This window comes from Ovis aries, chromosome 1, assembly GCF_016772045.2.
Source record: "Ovis aries strain OAR_USU_Benz2616 breed Rambouillet chromosome 1, ARS-UI_Ramb_v3.0, whole genome shotgun sequence".
Classification (NCBI taxonomy): domain Eukaryota; kingdom Metazoa; phylum Chordata; class Mammalia; order Artiodactyla; family Bovidae; genus Ovis; species Ovis aries.
Window position 1 is genome coordinate 262,314,611 of NC_056054.1, and position 17,797 is coordinate 262,332,407.

The window sequence follows — 17,797 nt, forward strand, 5'->3', positions numbered from 1 at the left end:
GCAAAGTATTGTCTCTGCTTTTTATTATGCTGTCTAGGTTGGTCATAACTTTTCTTCCAAGGAGCAAACGTCTTTTAATTTCACGGCTGCAGTCACCATCTGCAGTGATTTCGGAGCCCCCAAAAATAAAGTCAGTCACTGTTTCCACTGTTTCCCCATCTATTAGCCATGGAGTGATGAGACTGGATGCCATGATTTTAGTTTTCTGAATGTTGAACATTAAGCCAATTTCTTCACTCTCCTCTTTCACTTTCATCAAGAGACTCTTTAGCTCTTCTTTGCTTTCTGCCATAACGGTGGTGTCATCTGCATTATCTAAGGTTATTTATATTTCTCCCTGCAATCTTGATTCCAGCCTGTGCTTCATACAGCCCAGCATTTCTCATGATGTACTCTGCATTTAAGTTAAATAAGCAGGGTGACAATATACAGCCTTGACATACTCCTTTTCCTATTTGGAACCAGTCTGTTGTTCCATGTCCAGTTCTAACTGTTGCTTCCTGACCTGCATACAGATTTCTCAAGAGGCAGGTCAGGTGGTCTGGTATTCCCATCTCCTTCAGAATTTTCCACAGTTTATTGTGATCCACACAGTCAAAGGCTTTGGCATAGTCAATAAAGCAGAAATAGATGTTTTTCTGGAACTCTCTTGCTTTTTCAATGATCTCTTGTTCTTGGCAATTTGATCTCCTGTTCCTCTGCCTTTTCTAAAACCAGCTTGAACATCTGCAAGTTCACGGTTCACATACTGTTGAAGCCTGGCTTGGTGAATTTTGAGCATTACTTTACTAGCATGTGAGATGAGTGCAATTGTGCGGTAGTTTGAGACTTTCTTTGGCATTGCCTTTCTTTGCAGGTGGAATGAAAACTGATATTTCCAGTCCTGTGGCCACTGCTGAGTCTTCCAAATTTGCTGGCATATTGAGTGCAGCACTTTCACAGCCTCATCTTTTAGAATTTGAAATAGCTCAACTGGAATTCCATCACCTCCACTAAGTTTGTTTGTACTGATGTTTCCTAAGGCCCACTTGACTTTACATTCTAAGATGTCTGGCTCTAGGTTAGTGATCACACCATCATGATTATCTGGGTCATGAAGATCTTTTTTGTGCAGTTATTCCGTGTATTCTTGCCGCCTCCTCTTAATATCTTCTGCTTCTGTTAGGTTGATACCGTTTCTGTCCTTTATCGAGCCCATCTTTGCATGAAATGTTCCCTTGGTATCTCTAATTTTCTTGAAGAGATCTCTAGTCTTTCCCATTCTATTGTTTTCCTCTATTTCTTTGCACAGATCACTGAGGAAGGCTTTCTTTTCTCTCCTTGCTATTCTTTGGAACTCTGAATTCAAATGGGTATAACTTTCCTTTTCTCCTTTGCTTTTTGCTTCTCTTCTTTTTCACAGCTATTTGTAAGGCCTCCTCAGACAGCCATTTTGCTTTTTTGCATTTCTTTTTCTTGGGGATGGTCTTGATCCGTGTTTGTTGTCACGAACCTCCATCCATAGTTCTTCAGGCACTCTGTCAGATCTAGTCCCTTGAGTCTATTTCTCACTTCCACTGTATAATTGTAAGGGATTTGATTTAGGTCATACCTGAATGGTCTAGTGGTTTTCCCTACTTTCTTCAATTTAAGTCTGAATTTGGCAATAAGGAGTTCATGATCTGAGTCACAGTCATCTCCTGGTCTTGTTTTTGCTGATTGTATAGAGCTTCTCCATCTTTGGTTCCAAAGAATATAATCAATCTGATTTCAGTGTTTACCATCTGGTGATGTCCATGTGTAGAGTCTTCTCTTGTGTTGTTGAAAGGGGTGTTTGCCCTTGTGTGTGTTCTCTTGGCAAAACTCTATTACCCTTTGTCCTGCTTCATTCTGTACTCCACGACCAAATTTGCCTGTTACTCCAGATGTTTCTTGACTTCCTACTTTTGCATTCCAGTCCCTTATAATGAAAAGGACATCTCTTTTGGGTGTTAGTTCTAGAGGGTCTTGTTGATCTTCATAGAACCATTCAATTTCAGCTTCTTCAACATTACTGGTTGGATTACTGTGATATTGAATGGTTTGCCTTGGAAACGAACAGAGATCATTCTGTCGTTTTTGAGATCACATCCGAGTACTGCTCTTCAGACTCTTTTGTTTACTACAATGGCTACTCCATTTCTTCTAAGGGATTCTTTCCCACGATAATAGATATAATGGTCATCTGAGTTAAATTCACCCACTCCAGTCCATTTCAATTCGCTGATTCCTAAAATGTCGGCATTCACAGTTAGCATAACCAACTGTTTTCATTAGTTTGGTATTAAATGCATTGGCTTACTTGAATCATTTTTTCTCGAATTCTGATGATGACATTGATTAAAAATTGAAGTCGAGTATTTCATAGGGCAAGGGTCCCCAACCCCCAGGCCATGGACCATTGCAGGTCTGTGGCCTCTTAGGAACTGGGCCACATAGCAGAAGGTGACTGATGGGCAAGCGAGTGAAGCTTCATCTGTATTTACAACTGCTCCCCCTTGCTTACGTTACCACCTAAACTCCATCTCCTGTCAGATCAACAGCAGCGTTAGGTTTTCATAGATGCACAAACTCTACTGTCAACTGCAGATGTGAAGGATCTCGGTTTCAAGATCCTTATGAGAATCATCCCAAAACCATTCCCCTCTGTGGAAAAATTGCCTTTCAGGAAACCAGTCCCTTGTGCCAAAACGGTTGGGGACCGCTGTCCTAGGGCATAGCACACTTTGGTTTCCCAAAATGTTTTCCCTTGCTCTCTCTTTTGAGTCCCACAATATCTTGAAAGACATTGGGATTTTTTTCCATTGAACTGGATACTTTTTTCCTTTCCTTTTATTTAGGAACTTGCTGTTCCTGAACCATGGGGGAGAGGGTAATAAGATATAGTGGTCACTCCTACTTTAAGGAGAGACTGTGGGAAATTGGTGAATTTTTGCAGACCTGGTTTACTACTTATTCTATGCCTTTAGGAGATGGCTCAAACCCTCTGAGCTTCTGCTTTTTCATCTGCTCAGAGAGTCCTGCTACTGCTTCATGGGATTAGGTTTAGGATTAAATAACATGCAGATGTTCTGGCTAGTACACCATAAATATCACCTTGGTTCCTTCTTTCTCTCTGCTCCGGCCCTGAATGAAAGAAACGGAAGGGTTTCAGAAGTATTGAGGGTTACAGCAGAGAAGACTGCCTCCAAGCAAAGAGAAGATTCCGTAACAATCACACACGTCGTTTTCAACCTTGAGCGAGCAACAGAATTTGTGGGTTACTGTTGTTCAGTCACTCAGTTGTGTCCAACTCTATGTAAGCCTGTGGATTATAGCATGCCAGTCTTCCCTGTCCTTCACTATCTCCCAGAGTTTGCTTAAACTCATGTCCATTGAGTCGGTGATGCCATCCAACAATCTCATCCTCTGTCATCGCCTTCTCCTTCTGCCTTCAATCTTTCCCACCATTAGGGTCTTTTCCAGTGAGTCAGCTGTTCATATCAGGTGGCCAAAGTATTGGAGCTTCAGCGTCAACATCAGTCCTTCCAATGAGTATTCAAGTTTGGTTTCCTTTAGGATTGACTAGTTTGATCTCCTTGCTGTCCAAGGGACTCTCAAGAGTCTTCTCCAGCATCACCATTTGAAAGCACCAATTCTTCAGTGCTCAGTCTTCCTTATGGTCCAGCTCTTACATCCTTACATGACAACTGGAAAAACAACAGCTTTGACTTTACAGATTTTGTTGGCAAAGTGATGTCTCTGCTTTTTAATATGCTGTCTAGATTTGTCATAGTTTTTCTTTCAAGGACCAGTTTGTGGGAGAGTTTGTTAAAATTCAGCTAGCTGTGCCATCCCAGAGTTTCTGAGTTCTAAGGTAGGCCCCCAGACTTTCTAACAAGTTCCCAGACTTTCCTGGTGGCTCAGCAGGTACAGGATCCACCTGCAATGCCGAAGACTTGAGAGACTTGAGTTTGATCCCTGGGTCAGCGAGGTCCCCTGGAGGAGAAAAAATGGCAACCTACTCCAGTATTCTTGCCTAGAAATCCCATGGACCCGGGAGCCTGGCAAGCTACAATCCAAAGTGTCTCAAAGAGTCACATGGCAGTGACCAAGCACAAGCACAACAGTTTCCCAGTTGAGGTCAATGTTGCTGGTCCTGGGACCACACTTTGAAAGCCACTGTTCAAGGTCTTTGGGAAAGTTAAGGCTTGGATGAAAAAGTGTGCTGAAGTGCTTGTTACTGAACATCTGTGCTTCAATCCTTGTGTGCCCACGTGCTGGGACTCAGCTCTTTTGCAGCAAAGATGCTCACAGTAGCACTGGAAAAAATGATCCTACTGGGTGCTTCGTGAATTTATGTTAAAGGTGAACACCTTGCAGCCAGACCACCTGGTCTGTGACTCTGGGCAAGCTGCTTAACTTTCCTGTGCCTTTGCCTTTTGCTCTCTAAAACTGGTTGTTCAATGATTAAATATTTGTAAAGCCCTTAGAATGGAGTAGGCACTTAGTATGGACCATGTAAACATTTTTTAAATTTAATTTTATTATGGAAAGAACATTTAACATGAGGTTCACCCTCCTAACAAATATTTAAGTGCACAATGTGGTATTGTTAACTACAGGCACGATATTGTTCGGCAGCTCTCTAGAATGTGTTTATCTTTCGTAACAGAAACTTTTTGCCCTTTGATTAGCACTCTTCATTTCCTCCTCCCCACAACACCTGGCAACCACCATTCCACTCTCCGATTGCCTGAGTCTGACTGTTTTAGATAGAGCACATAAATGGAATCATGTAGTATTTGTCTTTCTGTGACAAATTTCACTTAGCATAACATTTTCAAGGTTAATTCATGTTGTCACATACTGCAAAATTTCCTTCTTGTGAAATGCTGAATTATATCCTTTTGCATGTATCTACAATTTTTAATCCATTTATCTTTCCATGAACATTGAGGTTGTTTCCACATCTTGGCTCTTGTGAACGGTGCTACAGTGAACAGAGGGGCCCTAATAAATCTGTGAGATCTTGATTTCAATTCTTTTGAGTAAATGCCCAGAAGTGGGATTGCTAGGGCCATTTTTAATTTTTTACAGTACTTCATTACTGCTTTCCATAGAGGCTGCATCATTTTGAGTTCCCATCAACAGTATACTAGTGTTTCAGTTTCTCCACATCCTTGCCAACACTTGTCTTTCTTTTTTTAAAAAAAATATCATCCTAACTGATATGATGTGATATTAAATTGTGGCTTTGATTTGCATTTCCCAGATAATTAGTGATGCTGATCATCTTTCCATGTGCCTTTTGGCCATTTTTATGTTTTCTTTGAGGAAATCTCTATTTGAGTCTTTTAGCCCATGTTTACATTGGGTTATTAGGGTTTATTTGCTATTGAATTGTGGAGTTCTGTGCATATTTTGAAAATTAACCCCTTTTCAGGTGCATGGTTTTGCAAATGTTCTCTCCCATTTTGTAGGCTGCCTTTTCCTTCGTCGATGGCTTGCTTGCAGTGCTGAAGGTTTTGGTTTGGCATCATCCTGCTAGTCTATCTTTGCTTTTGTTGCCCGTGCTTTTAGTGTCATATTCATGAAATCATTGCCAAGATCCATATGATGAAGATGTTCCCCCAGGTTTTCTTCCAGAAGTTTTACAGTTTGGGGTTTTACATTAAAGCCTTTAATCAATTTTCAGTTGACTTTTGTGTCTAGCGTAAGAAGAGGCTCCATTTTGCTATGGATATCTAATTTTCCCAACACCATTTGTTGAAGAGGTTATCCTTTTCCTATTGTGTATTCTTGGCACTTTTGCAAAAATCAGTTAACTGTATATGCATGGATTTATTTCTGGGCTTGCGATTCTGTCCCATAGGTCTATGCTGTTGCTGTTTAGTCACTAAGTCATGTCCGACTCTTTGCAACCTCATGGACTGTAGTCTGCCAGGCTCCTCTGTCCATGGAATTTTCCAGACAAGAATGCTGGACTATATCTGTCTTTGTTCTAGCACCATACTGCTTTAATTATAGTAGCTTTGCAATATAGTTTAAATCAGAAATATGATGTCTCTAGCCTTCTTCTTCTTTATCAAGACTGATACATCTAATCAGGGATCAATATTTGCTATAAGAAATAAAATACTACTTTGGGCAAGTCACTTAACCACTATGAAATTGTATTGTTCTGCTTTTCCTGAAAAAATGACTTACCACCTGAGTTTATTGGGACACAAAAAGCAAAAAAAGTAACCTCTCTAGTACTAGACTTGCCCAGGTATGATCTTGCTCCTTAATTATCAACTGTCCTCATGTACCACCTGGCTCTTCTGATGGTGTGTGTCACTCCAAGGAACTGAGCTCATCTACCCACTTATAAGGTGCAGTACTGGAAAGTAAGCCTATGGGCCCTTCTCAAATTCATGTGTGCTCCGTCTTGTTTCAGAGTTCTTCTGGATGAAGGAAAGGCCACGGTGCCTCTTCTGGCAGAAAGACTTACCACCGAGCTCATTTGGCACATCAATGTGAGTCAGTAGTTTAAGCTGCAAGCTACTAAAAAAAATGACAGCCTTGGGTACTTCCCTGGTGGTCCAGTGGTTAAGACTTAACCTTCCAATGCAGGCGATACAGGTTCAGTCTCTAGCTAAGATCCCACATGCCTTATGGCTAGTAAGCCAAAACATAAAAGAGAAGCAGTATTGTAACAAATTCAATAAAGACTTTAAAAATTATCCACATCAAAAGACAAATCTTAAAAAAGAAAATGACAGCCAGTCCAGGTCACTTTCTTAGTCATGGTTGACTAGGACACTCCAGTGAAATGTCCAAACCAGTAGATAAATAAGAACATTTTGAAAACCAAATCACTCCTGGTCAGAGGCTCACAAAAGAGCTTCTGAAACAGAAAAGCAATAACTGCATAGTGTTGAAATAAAGAGTTGAATCTGTCAATTTGGGGCAAGCAAAAAGAGAAGGAAAATGCTAACACCAGGTTAACAGTGTAAAAAAGAGTGAATATCGAGTTGGCAAATTTTTAATAGTTTGAAATGGCAACCCACTCCAGTATTCTTGCCTGGAAAATCCCATGGACGGAGGAGCCCAGTAGGCTACAGTCCATGGGGTCGCAAAGAGTCGGATACAACTGAGAGACTCATTTCTAACAATTCACAGTATAAAAATCACTTTCCTTTGAGACTTCCTGATGGAACACTGCACCTTCCAATGCAGGGGTGCAGGTTGGATCCCTGGTCAGGGAACTAAGGTCCCAAGTGCTTCGAGGCCAAAAATCCAAAGCATAATACAGAAGCAATCTTGTAACAAATTCAATAAAGACTTTAAAAGTGGTTCACCTCAACAAGTCTTTAAACAATAAATTAAAGATATAAATATAAAACATTTTCCTAGCTTCAAACTTTTTAGGAAATAAATGTTCAGTTTTCAGTGATTCTCAAAATAAGAAAACCACAGACAAAGTTCTCGTGATGTCATTGAAGGGGGACTCTGGCTTAGTGCTTATTGAGAAATAGAATATTTATAGCCATCACCATCACCACTGTGGACTCCAGGACTGGGCACCAGCCACTGCATCTGCACACCCCCATCAAGAGGATGACTTGAGAATTGGACCATAAAGAAGGCTGAGCACCAAAGAATTGATACTTTCAAATTGTGGTGCTGGAGAAGACTCTTGAGAGTCCATTGGACAGCAAGGAGAGCAAATCAGTCAATCCTAAAGGAAATCAAACCTGAATATTCATTGGAAGGACTGAGGCTGAAGCTGAAGCTCCAATACTTTGGCCGCCTGATGTGAAGAACCGACTCATTGGAAAAGACCCTGGTGCTGGAAAAGATTGAGGGCAAGAAGAGAAGGGGGAGACAGAGGATGAGATGGTTGGATACCATCACTGACTCAATGGACATGAGTTTGAGCAAACTCCGGGAGATAGTGGAGAACAGGGAGGCCTGGCATGCTGCAGTCTGGGCAGTTGCAAAGAGTCGGACACAACTTATAGAGTGAAGAACAACAAATCAAGAGGATAATGGCCAGAAATAGTGGAAAGAAGTGGCAGGTGTCCATACTGAAAATAGTCCTCCTATTAAAAATATTAAACCCACGCAAGCTACTCAAGGACCTTTCACATCAAAATAGCCCTCTGAGACCACAGTAGATAATCATTTCTCCTAAACTCTCTGAGTAAGAGAAATACAAGTAAAATGAAGATGCAGAAGAGCAACTCTCAATTAAAAGGCCAAGAGAATGCCCCTGAAAGAACAATGAAACAGACTTCTTTAGTCTGATGGATGCCGAGTTCAAAAGGGAGAGAATGAAAATACTGGAGGAATTAAGAAAGGCTATGCATAGAAATGCAGGTTACTGTAAAAAAGGAACTAAAAACTATAAAGAGGAGCAAAAAATAAAATTCATTTGCCAAGATGAAAGCTGATCTAAAGACAATAAATAGCAGAATGAATAATGAAGAAGGATAAACAAGTGATCTGGAAGATAGAATAATGGAAATCACTCAGAACAATAGAGGGAAAGCCAAATGATAAATGGAATATTTGTCATGCTTGCCTGAACCATTGTACATGAGAAGATGAACCTTGAGAACAGAGGTGGAACCTAGGGGCTGGATCCCAGTCCGTGCTAAATTGCATGTTGCATGGAAACAATGCATTCTTTTGAACCAAAAAATGCATACTCAAAATATTTGTTTGTAGAGGGGCAGCATTTCTCAAACTGTGTTTGGTGCTTGTGGTAAAGAACGTGCTTGCCAATGCAGGAGACAGACGTAAGAAATGGAGAATTGCTCTTCTGCCTGGAGAATTTTTGCCTAACACACAGTTAGGGAAAAATGTTACCTAGAAAAATTTTTTTAATTCATATTCCTGGGCCCTGGCTGAGCTTCTGAGTCAGTAGGTCTGGGGTGGGGCCCATGAATTTGTTTTTCTCAGGTGATCTTTGGAAACATACTTGGAGAAGTACTGATTCTGGTGAAATCCCTTCAGTTTGCAGCAGAGAATTCTAAAAGATATAACCCTGTCTAAAAACTATGCTGCTAATACTAAATCACTTCAGTCGTGTCCGACTCTTGGCAACCCTATGAACTTGTAGCCTAGCAGGTTCTTCTCTCCATGGGATTCTCCAGGTAAGAATACTGGAGTGGGTTGCTGTGCCCTCCTCCAGGGGATCTTCCCAACCCAGGGATCTAACTCACATTTCTTACGTCTGTCTCCTGCATTGGCAAGCAGTTTCTTTACCACTAGCACCACTGGGGAAGCCCGTCTAAAAGCTATATCTCCTATCTAATTGAGAAAAGCACCTTTCTTTAAAAAAGATGTTATATTTTGATAATTTTTTTCATAACAGTTCTCAACATTTAAATATTGCACTTTAAATTTTGAATTTCAGTTTTGTACTATTTTCAATTAATCTTTGAAATTTATATCAAGACACAATGGTGATCATTTGAAATATCAGGAAAAAGATTAATACATTTCTGCCTACAGATACAAACTGTCCAAAGAGAGAGAGGATGAGACCTTATCAACTTCTTGGTACGCTACTCCACAAACTTCCTCTAAATCCCAATAGCTCATTCTGCCTGGCTGACTACGCTAAAGTCCTTCACTCAGATATCTTTACCTGCAGTTTTTACCTGCTCGGGCTATAAAGGTGTGAGCAGCTGTGAAGTGAAGTCTGCTGCTTACCACCTCAGTGATGATATCAAACAGTTTGTCTCTCTGAGCCTTTTCCTCTCTTGTGAAAAACAGGCAACGAAGTCATGTGCTTTGTACCACAGCGCTGGGCTTCACTAAGATGTAAAGCACTTGGAATGATGCTCAACCCCAAAACAACCCTCCTCCACTTTGTTAAATTGTCATCAGCAACACGGACTGCTTTGGACTTTTGCCAGCCGACACTGACACAAAGGCATAACCTCTTCCAAAGCACCATTTATCAGTTTATAACACTCAAATGTTATAGGGAACATTTCATTAAAGAAACCTTCCATTATATTCAAAGGTGCTTGTTATCTCAACGAAAGCTCTGAGTCAAACAAACAAAAAAAACCCAAACTGGTCACCACCGGATTCCCTCTCAACTCTGGTCACATGACGGGAACTGCAGAATTCTCAACACCAGATCATTCAAACATTGCATCCCAAGTCCTCCTTGAGTTCTTAGCAGGAATTGTGCTCAACAAGAGTCACAGGATAATCGAAACTGAATGCTTTCAAGTGGGACTCTGCCCATACACCTAAGATACCTGTCAGCTAATTTCAGCAGGCGGCAGCATTTCATTGTTTGCTCTTATTTAGTTCAGGGAAGATCCCCTGGAGAAGGAAATGACAATACTGTCCAGTATTCTTGCCTGGGAAATCCCAGAGACGCCTGGCGGGCTATAGTCCCTGGGGTCACAAAAGAGTCAGATAGGACTTAGCGACTTAAAAACAAAAAAAGTTCATCAAGCTGTAGCCTTTCATTGCTTGCTCTTATTTTGTTCAGAAATCGCTCCCCTTGTTAGAAAACCAAATAAAAGAGAAACACCAGAGGGCAACAGAGGAGCTGCAGCAGTACGGGGACGACATTCCCAGCAATGAAGGGGATAAAATGTTCTTCCTCATTGAGGTGAGGATTACCCAGGACTCCCCGTTGCCCTGCCCTCCTCGTTTCTCATGCGGTGGCTGGTGTGGGGAAGGGGTTGGGGGTAGGGGGTGTATGAGGTGGCTGGTGGGTCATCACACCCCCTTGGAGCCCCAGCCCCCACACCACCATGCACAGCTGATCCAGATCCCTGCTCTTTAATATAATTACAGCACAGATTGATGATTTTATCTCATCTTTTCAGAAAATTAAGTTATTTAATGAGGACATTGAAAAGTTAATAGAAGGAGAAGAAATCGTAATAGAGACAGAGTCTCGCTTATGTAACAGAATCAGAGAGGAGTTTACAAGATGGGTACTCATACTTTCCACCAACATCGAAAAAGGTAAGTCCTGGGACAGGGCTTCTCCAAAAGCAGCATCACGTTTGCCAAGACCAGAAGCTACTTCTGGCACATAAAACTTGTGCGAAGAGCCAACTGTGCCCACACTAGGGACCTCTCAGTATCTATAACAGCTTCCCGGCCATTCTTGTGGAGCACGGCCTTCGCCAATTCAATAGTAGACCATTCCACCCACCTACTTCCAACTACCTCCTTGCTTCTGTGTTTTGAGGTTCGGCAGTTTCACTTACCCTGTCTCTTTCCTCCTCTTTACCCCCAATCCAAATCAGAAAGGTCTATGCTTTGACAACAGACTCCTTACTTCTTCTGGCAGAGTTCCAACTTCTATCTGCTCCAGCCCAAAGGCCAATAGGGTGTGTGCCCGTGTGGCGTTGCAGCGTGTATATGCGTGTGTATCTTTGCTTTGACACTTTAAAATACATATTTATTTATTATTTTTGGCAGCACTGGGCCTTCATTGCTGCACATAAGCTTTCTCTAGTTGCAGAGCTGGGGCTTCTTTTGTTGTGGAGTATAGACGCTAGGACACTCGGGCTTCAGTAATTGCTGCGTGTGGGCTCAGCAGTTGTGACTCGTGGGCCCTAGGGCATGGGCTCAGTGGTTGTGGTGCATGGGCTTAGTTGCCTTGCAGCATGTGGGATCTACCTGGACCAAGGATCGAACTAGTGTCCCCTGCATTGCAAGGTGGATTCTTAACCACTGACCCACCGAGGAAGCTCTGTTTTAACACTGAATAAAAGCAGCACTATTCCTTCCATGTTAAGAGCCTTCCAGCTATATGTAGTCTTAGAAGAAGAGCTGTAAGGGCCACAAGAATTTTTTGTTTCTATTTTCATTTAATCAGATTTTTTTTTTTCCTACCAATTATAAACACTCAGCTTCTCTCCTGGCATGATGACTCTGAACTGAAACACATTGAAGTAGGAAAAGATTTCTGTGTCTTAACAGTCAATATTTCTGTGTATTATCAGGCCACAAATAATTATTTTCAGAATTAAAAGAAATTCTATTTAGAAACATTGTCATAGGATTCGTTAGGTAAGCAAGACTTGAAAAAAATCCCTATCTTTAAACTGTCTGTGAAATTATTAGAATTTATCCTGGTGGTTTGTTTTTGTTGCAGTTAAAAGTATCCTTAACGAAGAAGTCTCAAAATATGAAACGAAGTATCGAGGCAAAGAACTTCTCGGATTTGTTAATTACAAGACGTTTGAGACTGTCGTGAAGCATTACCTGGGACAACTGATAGACCCAGCACTCAAGATGCTCCAGAAGGCCATGGGTGAGGAACTCTCAAAAAAACCTTTCAGATTGTTACCCTTGTACCTCCCATAGGTCTCAGTGCTTGGAGGGAGAGATTGGAATGGAAGTATCAAACACAGCCTGCAGATGTTTGTCCACTTAGGGCGAGGGGGAGAGTGTTGTCAAGGCTGTATATTGTCACCCTGCTTATTTAATTTATATGCAGAGTATATCATGTGAAATGCCAGGCTGGATGAAGCATAAGCTGGAGTCAAGATTGCTGGGAGAAATATCAATAACCTCACATACACAGATGACACCACCCTTATGGCAGAAGGTGAAAAATAACTAAAGAGCCTCTTGATGAAAGTGAAAGAGGAGAGTGAAAAACTTGGCTTAAAACTCAATATTCAGAAAACTAATATCATGACATCTGGTCCCATCATTTTATGGCAAATAGGTGAGGAAACAACGGAAACAGTGACAGACTTTATTTTGGGGGGCTCCAAAATCACTGCAGATGGTGACTTCAGCCATGAAATTAAAAGATGCTTGCTCCTTGGAAGAAAAGTTATGACCAACCTAGACAGTGTATAAAAAGCAGAGACATTACTTTACTAACAAAGGTCCGTCTAGTCAAAGCTATGGTTTTTCCAGTAGTCGTGTATGGATGTGAGAGTTGGACTATAAAGAAAGCTGAGTGCTGAACAATTGAAGCTTTTGAACTGTGGTGTTGGAGAAGACTCTTACGAGTCCCTTGGACTGCAAGGAGATTCAACCAGTCAATCCTAAAGGAAATCAGTCCTGCATATCCATTGGAAGGACTGATACTATAGCTGAAACTCCAGTCCTTTGGCCACCTGATGCAAAGAATGGACTCTTTGGAAAAGACCCTGATGCTGGGAAAGATTGAAGGCAAGAAGAGAAGGGGATGACAGAGGATGAGATGGTTGGATGGCATTACTGACTTGATGGACATGAGTTTGAGCAGACTCTGGGAGTTGGTGATGGACAGGGAGGCCTGGTGTGCTGCAGTCCATGAGGTCGTAAAGAGTCGGACATGACTGAGTGACTGAACTGAACTGAACTGAGAGTGTGTATCAGCTTTATGTACCTCTTACCTAAGCCTGGATGACGCGGTGTGTGGAATAATTAGCTGCTAACCCTGCAGAGAGGGGCTCGCAGGTGGCACTAGTGGTAAAGAAGAAGCTTGCCAATGCAGGAGGCACAGATGTCATGGGTTTGACCCCCCTGGGTCAGGAAGATCCCCTGGAGGAGGAAATGACAATGCACTCCAGTATTCTTCCCTGGAGAATCCCATGGACAGAAGAGCCTGGAAGGCTACCATCCATGGGGTCGCAAAAGAGTTGGACACGACCGAGCGACTAAACAGCAGCAGCAATCCTGCCGAGAATGCACACCCAGGAAAGGACCAGAAGTTGACAGGGTCTGCTTAGGATGGGGGTGGATTTGGTGTCTCCACGGTATTATGTGCCGTCTCTCCTTCTCTCTTCGTCTGTGATCTGAAGAGTCAGCACCAGAATGGGGCCAGTGTATCATGATTTGGCCTCCTGTGTCTTTAACCCATTTCATTCCTGCTTGCATTTTGCTGATGTTTCCTTCTTTCCTTGATCAGAAATTATCTGGCAAACTTTCAAGGACACAGCCAAAAAGCATTTTGCTGAATTTTGCAATCTGCATCAAACAGTCCAGGTAAGCGCCCACAGTTTGCTTGCTTATAGTCTGCCTGCCAGTGCAGGAGACGTGGGTTTGATCCCTGTCTGGGAAGATCCTCTGGAGAAGGAGATGGCAACTCACTCCAGTATTCTTACCTGCTGCAAGCATTGGCTGTTCTGGGGCCAGGAAAGTTCAAGGGCCTCTGTCCCCTGTAGCATCCTGGGATGAACAGAGGTCTGGGTGCAGCTACCTGGCTCCCAGCTAGCCCCTTCCCTCCACCATCTGTACCCTCTTCTCCTAGCCGCATCAGAAGCCAGGATCTGTGTCCTCCCATAAAACTCCTCTTAGGAAGTGATGTACAGCCCATTTCTGCTCTCAGGGCCCCAATCTGCAAGGGGAGTGGGTTGTCACATACGTGTTTGTGGCCACATACACTCCAATGAAGAACCTGCCGTTGTGAAGCTCTCACTTTCTCTCTTCTCTGCCTTCAGTGCACACAAATCCCTGTGAAACTCAAAAGTCAACCTGTAACCCAGTTTCACTGAGTCCCCTCTCCCTTTCCTGGGATGCCTTTGACCATGTGCATGACTCGGGAGTCACAGGATTTCTGGGAAGCACAGAGATGGAGCTGTTATCCCATGGTGCTCATTAGCACCAGATGCATTCTTGAATGCTTGGATTCAAGCCAGCAACAGAGACAAGAGTGATGGGCTTGAACATGTAGATTAAACCGTAACTGAGGAAGCAGAAAGGCAGTAATGTGTGAGGAAGCAGGTTGGGGCCAAGAGAAAGACAGGTGCTTGCTTCGGCAGCATATATACTAACAAACACACAACAGGCAGGAGAGAGGGTGAGCATGGCATGTGCAAGGCGGGGAGCCACAAGATGCAACAGGTGAGGACACAGCGGAGGGCAAAGTGGGAGCTTCTGAAAATTGCTGGAAAAGTCTCAGACCTTCGTTGACCTCGGATTATTTTTAATTCAGTGTTCACCATCGTAATACGGTACTATAGTAATAGTAATAATACTTCCTAAGCTGTTTACACAGCAGGGGAAGAAAAGGAAAAGTAATGTATTTCTCTTCCTTATTCGACCAGAACAAGATCGAAGACATAAAAACAAAGCAAATGGCGGAAGCAGCAAATCTGATCCAACTTCAGTTCAGGATGGAGAAGCTGGTTTTTTGTCAAGACCAGATTTATGGCGTGGTTCTGAACAAAGTCCGAGAAGAGATTTTTAATTCCGTGGGAAAGGCTTCAGAGAATCCTCAGTCGAAGCATCCCTTTTTAAATAATCAGTCTTCAGTTTCCTCCATCGTTGAGATTGGGGTCCACCTGAATGCATATTTCACGGTGAGCATGTAGGGATACAAGTCAGTATGCTCTGGTCCCTACCGAGCAGAAAGCCGGTGTCCTGGTTGACAGCTGCTTAGCTGAGCAAAGAACAGGGCACTGCTGTGTACAAAGCCCTTTAGGCTGTGAAAACCTACTCATTTATCATCTCATCATAGTTTTACAGTAACACTGAAAGGGAAAGAGTTAGTTGCTCAGTCAGGTCCGACTCTTTGAGACCCCATGGACTATAGCCCGCCAAGCTCCTCTGTCCATGGAATTCTCCAGGCAAGAATACTAGAGTGTGTAGCCATTTCCATCTCCAGGGGATCTTCCCCGCCCAGGGATTCTGCATCACAGGCAGATTCTTTACCATCGGAGCCACCAGGGACAGTAACCCTATCAAGACACTTTTAATTAATTTGCCCCAAATCAGATTTTTCATCTTAGCAGAATATGTACTCAAAATTGTAGAAGGCAATGGCACCCCACTCCAGTACTCTTGCCTGGAAAATCCCATGGATGGAGGAGCCTGGTAGGCTACAGTCCATGGGGTTGCTAAGAGTCAGACATGACTGAGCGACTTCACTTTCACTTTTCACTTTCATGCGTTGGAGAAGGAAATGGCAGCCCGCTCCAATGTTCTTGCCTGGAGAATCTCAGGGACGGGGGAACCTGGTGGGCTGCCGTCTATGGGGTCGCACAGAGTCAGACATGACTGAAGTGACTTAGCAGCAGCAGCAGCAGCAGTACTCAAAATTAATTCCAACTCCAAAGTTCATTATATTTTATTCTCTGCATAAATTCCAAAATTACTATGATCAGAATACAGCAAAACATAAGCACTAACTTTACTGGCTATGTTTTAGCTTTCCTGCGTGTTCTAAGAGGGCACCCAGAGTGCCTCAAACTCAAACTAAGTCCCACAAAGTGGAAGTGGAAAAGCCTGTCCCTAAATTTTGCAGCCCAGCTGACTTCATGGTTTCTAAGGCTTCATCCATGGATTAAAGTATTAGGGTACATGGAAAAGAAGGTAGCTTTTTATTTAGTTGAGTTTTTATTTATTTATTTGGTTGCATGGAATCTTAGTTGTGACATATGGGATCTAGTTCCCTGACCAGGGATCGAACCCAGGTTCCCTGCATTGGGAATGCAGAGTCTTAGCCACTGGACTACTAAGGAAGTCCCAAAAGGTAACTTTTAAACTACCCAACTCCTGAAGCCCTTTCTTGATTAGGATAGAAAGTAGAGTGACCCAGATGTGGGGTCCAGCTGTCAGGCAAACTGGAGATGCTAATGAAAGGAGTAAATGAAATAAGCATTGAAATATGTCCCAATCATCTCCCAGAAGAGACTCGGGGTTCACTGCCAGGAGGTCCCTCCAGGGAGGAGAGAGGAAATGAGGAAGAGATCCCTTCCAGGAAGGCTGGTATGTCCAGAAGGTGGCTGGTTCTGCTAGCCTTCAGGTGGATCTTAGTGTCAGAGGGAATACCTGGGTAGTGAAAATGGGGCAACCCAAATAGATCCTTCCCTTGGTTGGTAGTGACCACTGAGTGGAAGTGGACAGGACCCCAGGACTTAGCATGGATCCAAGGAACTTGTCCCTGTAACCATAGACCCCTCCAGCTGACCCCTCTTACCCCCTCTTCCAGGAAACCAGCAAACGGCTCGCCAATCAGATCCCGTTCATCATTCAGTATTTTATGCTCCAAGAGAATGGTGATAAGGTGCAGAAAGCCATGATGCAGCTTCTGCAGGAGACGCAGCACTATTCCTGGCTGCTTCAGGAGCAGAGCGATACAGCTACCAAGAGGAAATTCCTGAAGGAGAAGATTTTTCGGCTGACGCAGGCACAGCAAGCTCTCTACGAATTCCCCCATTTCAAAGGGTAAATGCCAAAGGAACAGCAGTACTTCTGGGTTTTGCTTACGTGCGTGATCATTAAGGGGGGTGGTCCAGGAATTGGCCTCTTGTTTGGGGCCAGACCTTTCTGCTGTCGTCTGCATCCATCTCTACTGTACTGCACTCAGAACAAGAGTTTATACCTGAAGTCCTGAGCTGTTCAGAGCTGTCACTTCCTCCGGGAGGTCTTCCCTGTCCTCTGTGAAGAGGGGTCTTTCCAGTCCTTGGGCCCCGTAGCCCCCAGTTACAATATTCTTAAATACTACTGTCATTCTTTGTTCACTTGTCACCCCTCCCCATTAGATTAGGAGACCTCAGAGACGAAAGGTCACTTCTTGTTCTTTTGTATTTCCAGAATCTCGAGTGGCCTCTGGAGCATAGTAGTTCACTTAATAAATATCTCATTGCACAAATGAATGATGGGGAACACTTGAGGCTGTGGCTTAAATCCAGTTTGGTTGTTCGGAATGGTGTCCCTTAGCGGGTCCTTTTCTTATAAATTCAGTCGTACCACTTGCTTCCCATCATTTGCTGTGATGGTGTTTCCCAGCCCCCCTAGAGGAAACTGGCTGAGTGATACCATTTTTAATTTAGTTTTTCTGAATGCAGTGAGCTCCATTGCTGTATTAAGTCTTAAA

At 43.0% G+C, this 17,797-nt stretch overlaps 1 protein-coding gene across 1 annotated transcript in view; it reads left to right on the forward strand.

Moving 5' to 3' along the window:
• The window catches only part of MX2 (MX dynamin like GTPase 2), a gene marked incomplete at its 5' end in the record, with an annotated part of 32,625 nt that overhangs the window by 11,537 nt on the left and 3,291 nt on the right, over window positions 1-17,797 (forward strand). Inside the window, 7 exon segments of the mRNA NM_001078652.1 lie at window positions 6,440-6,518; window positions 10,505-10,627; window positions 10,848-10,989; window positions 12,131-12,289; window positions 13,886-13,962; window positions 15,024-15,278; window positions 16,910-17,145. Coding sequence (NP_001072120.1) covers window positions 6,440-6,518; window positions 10,505-10,627; window positions 10,848-10,989; window positions 12,131-12,289; window positions 13,886-13,962; window positions 15,024-15,278; window positions 16,910-17,145 — 1,071 coding nt within the window.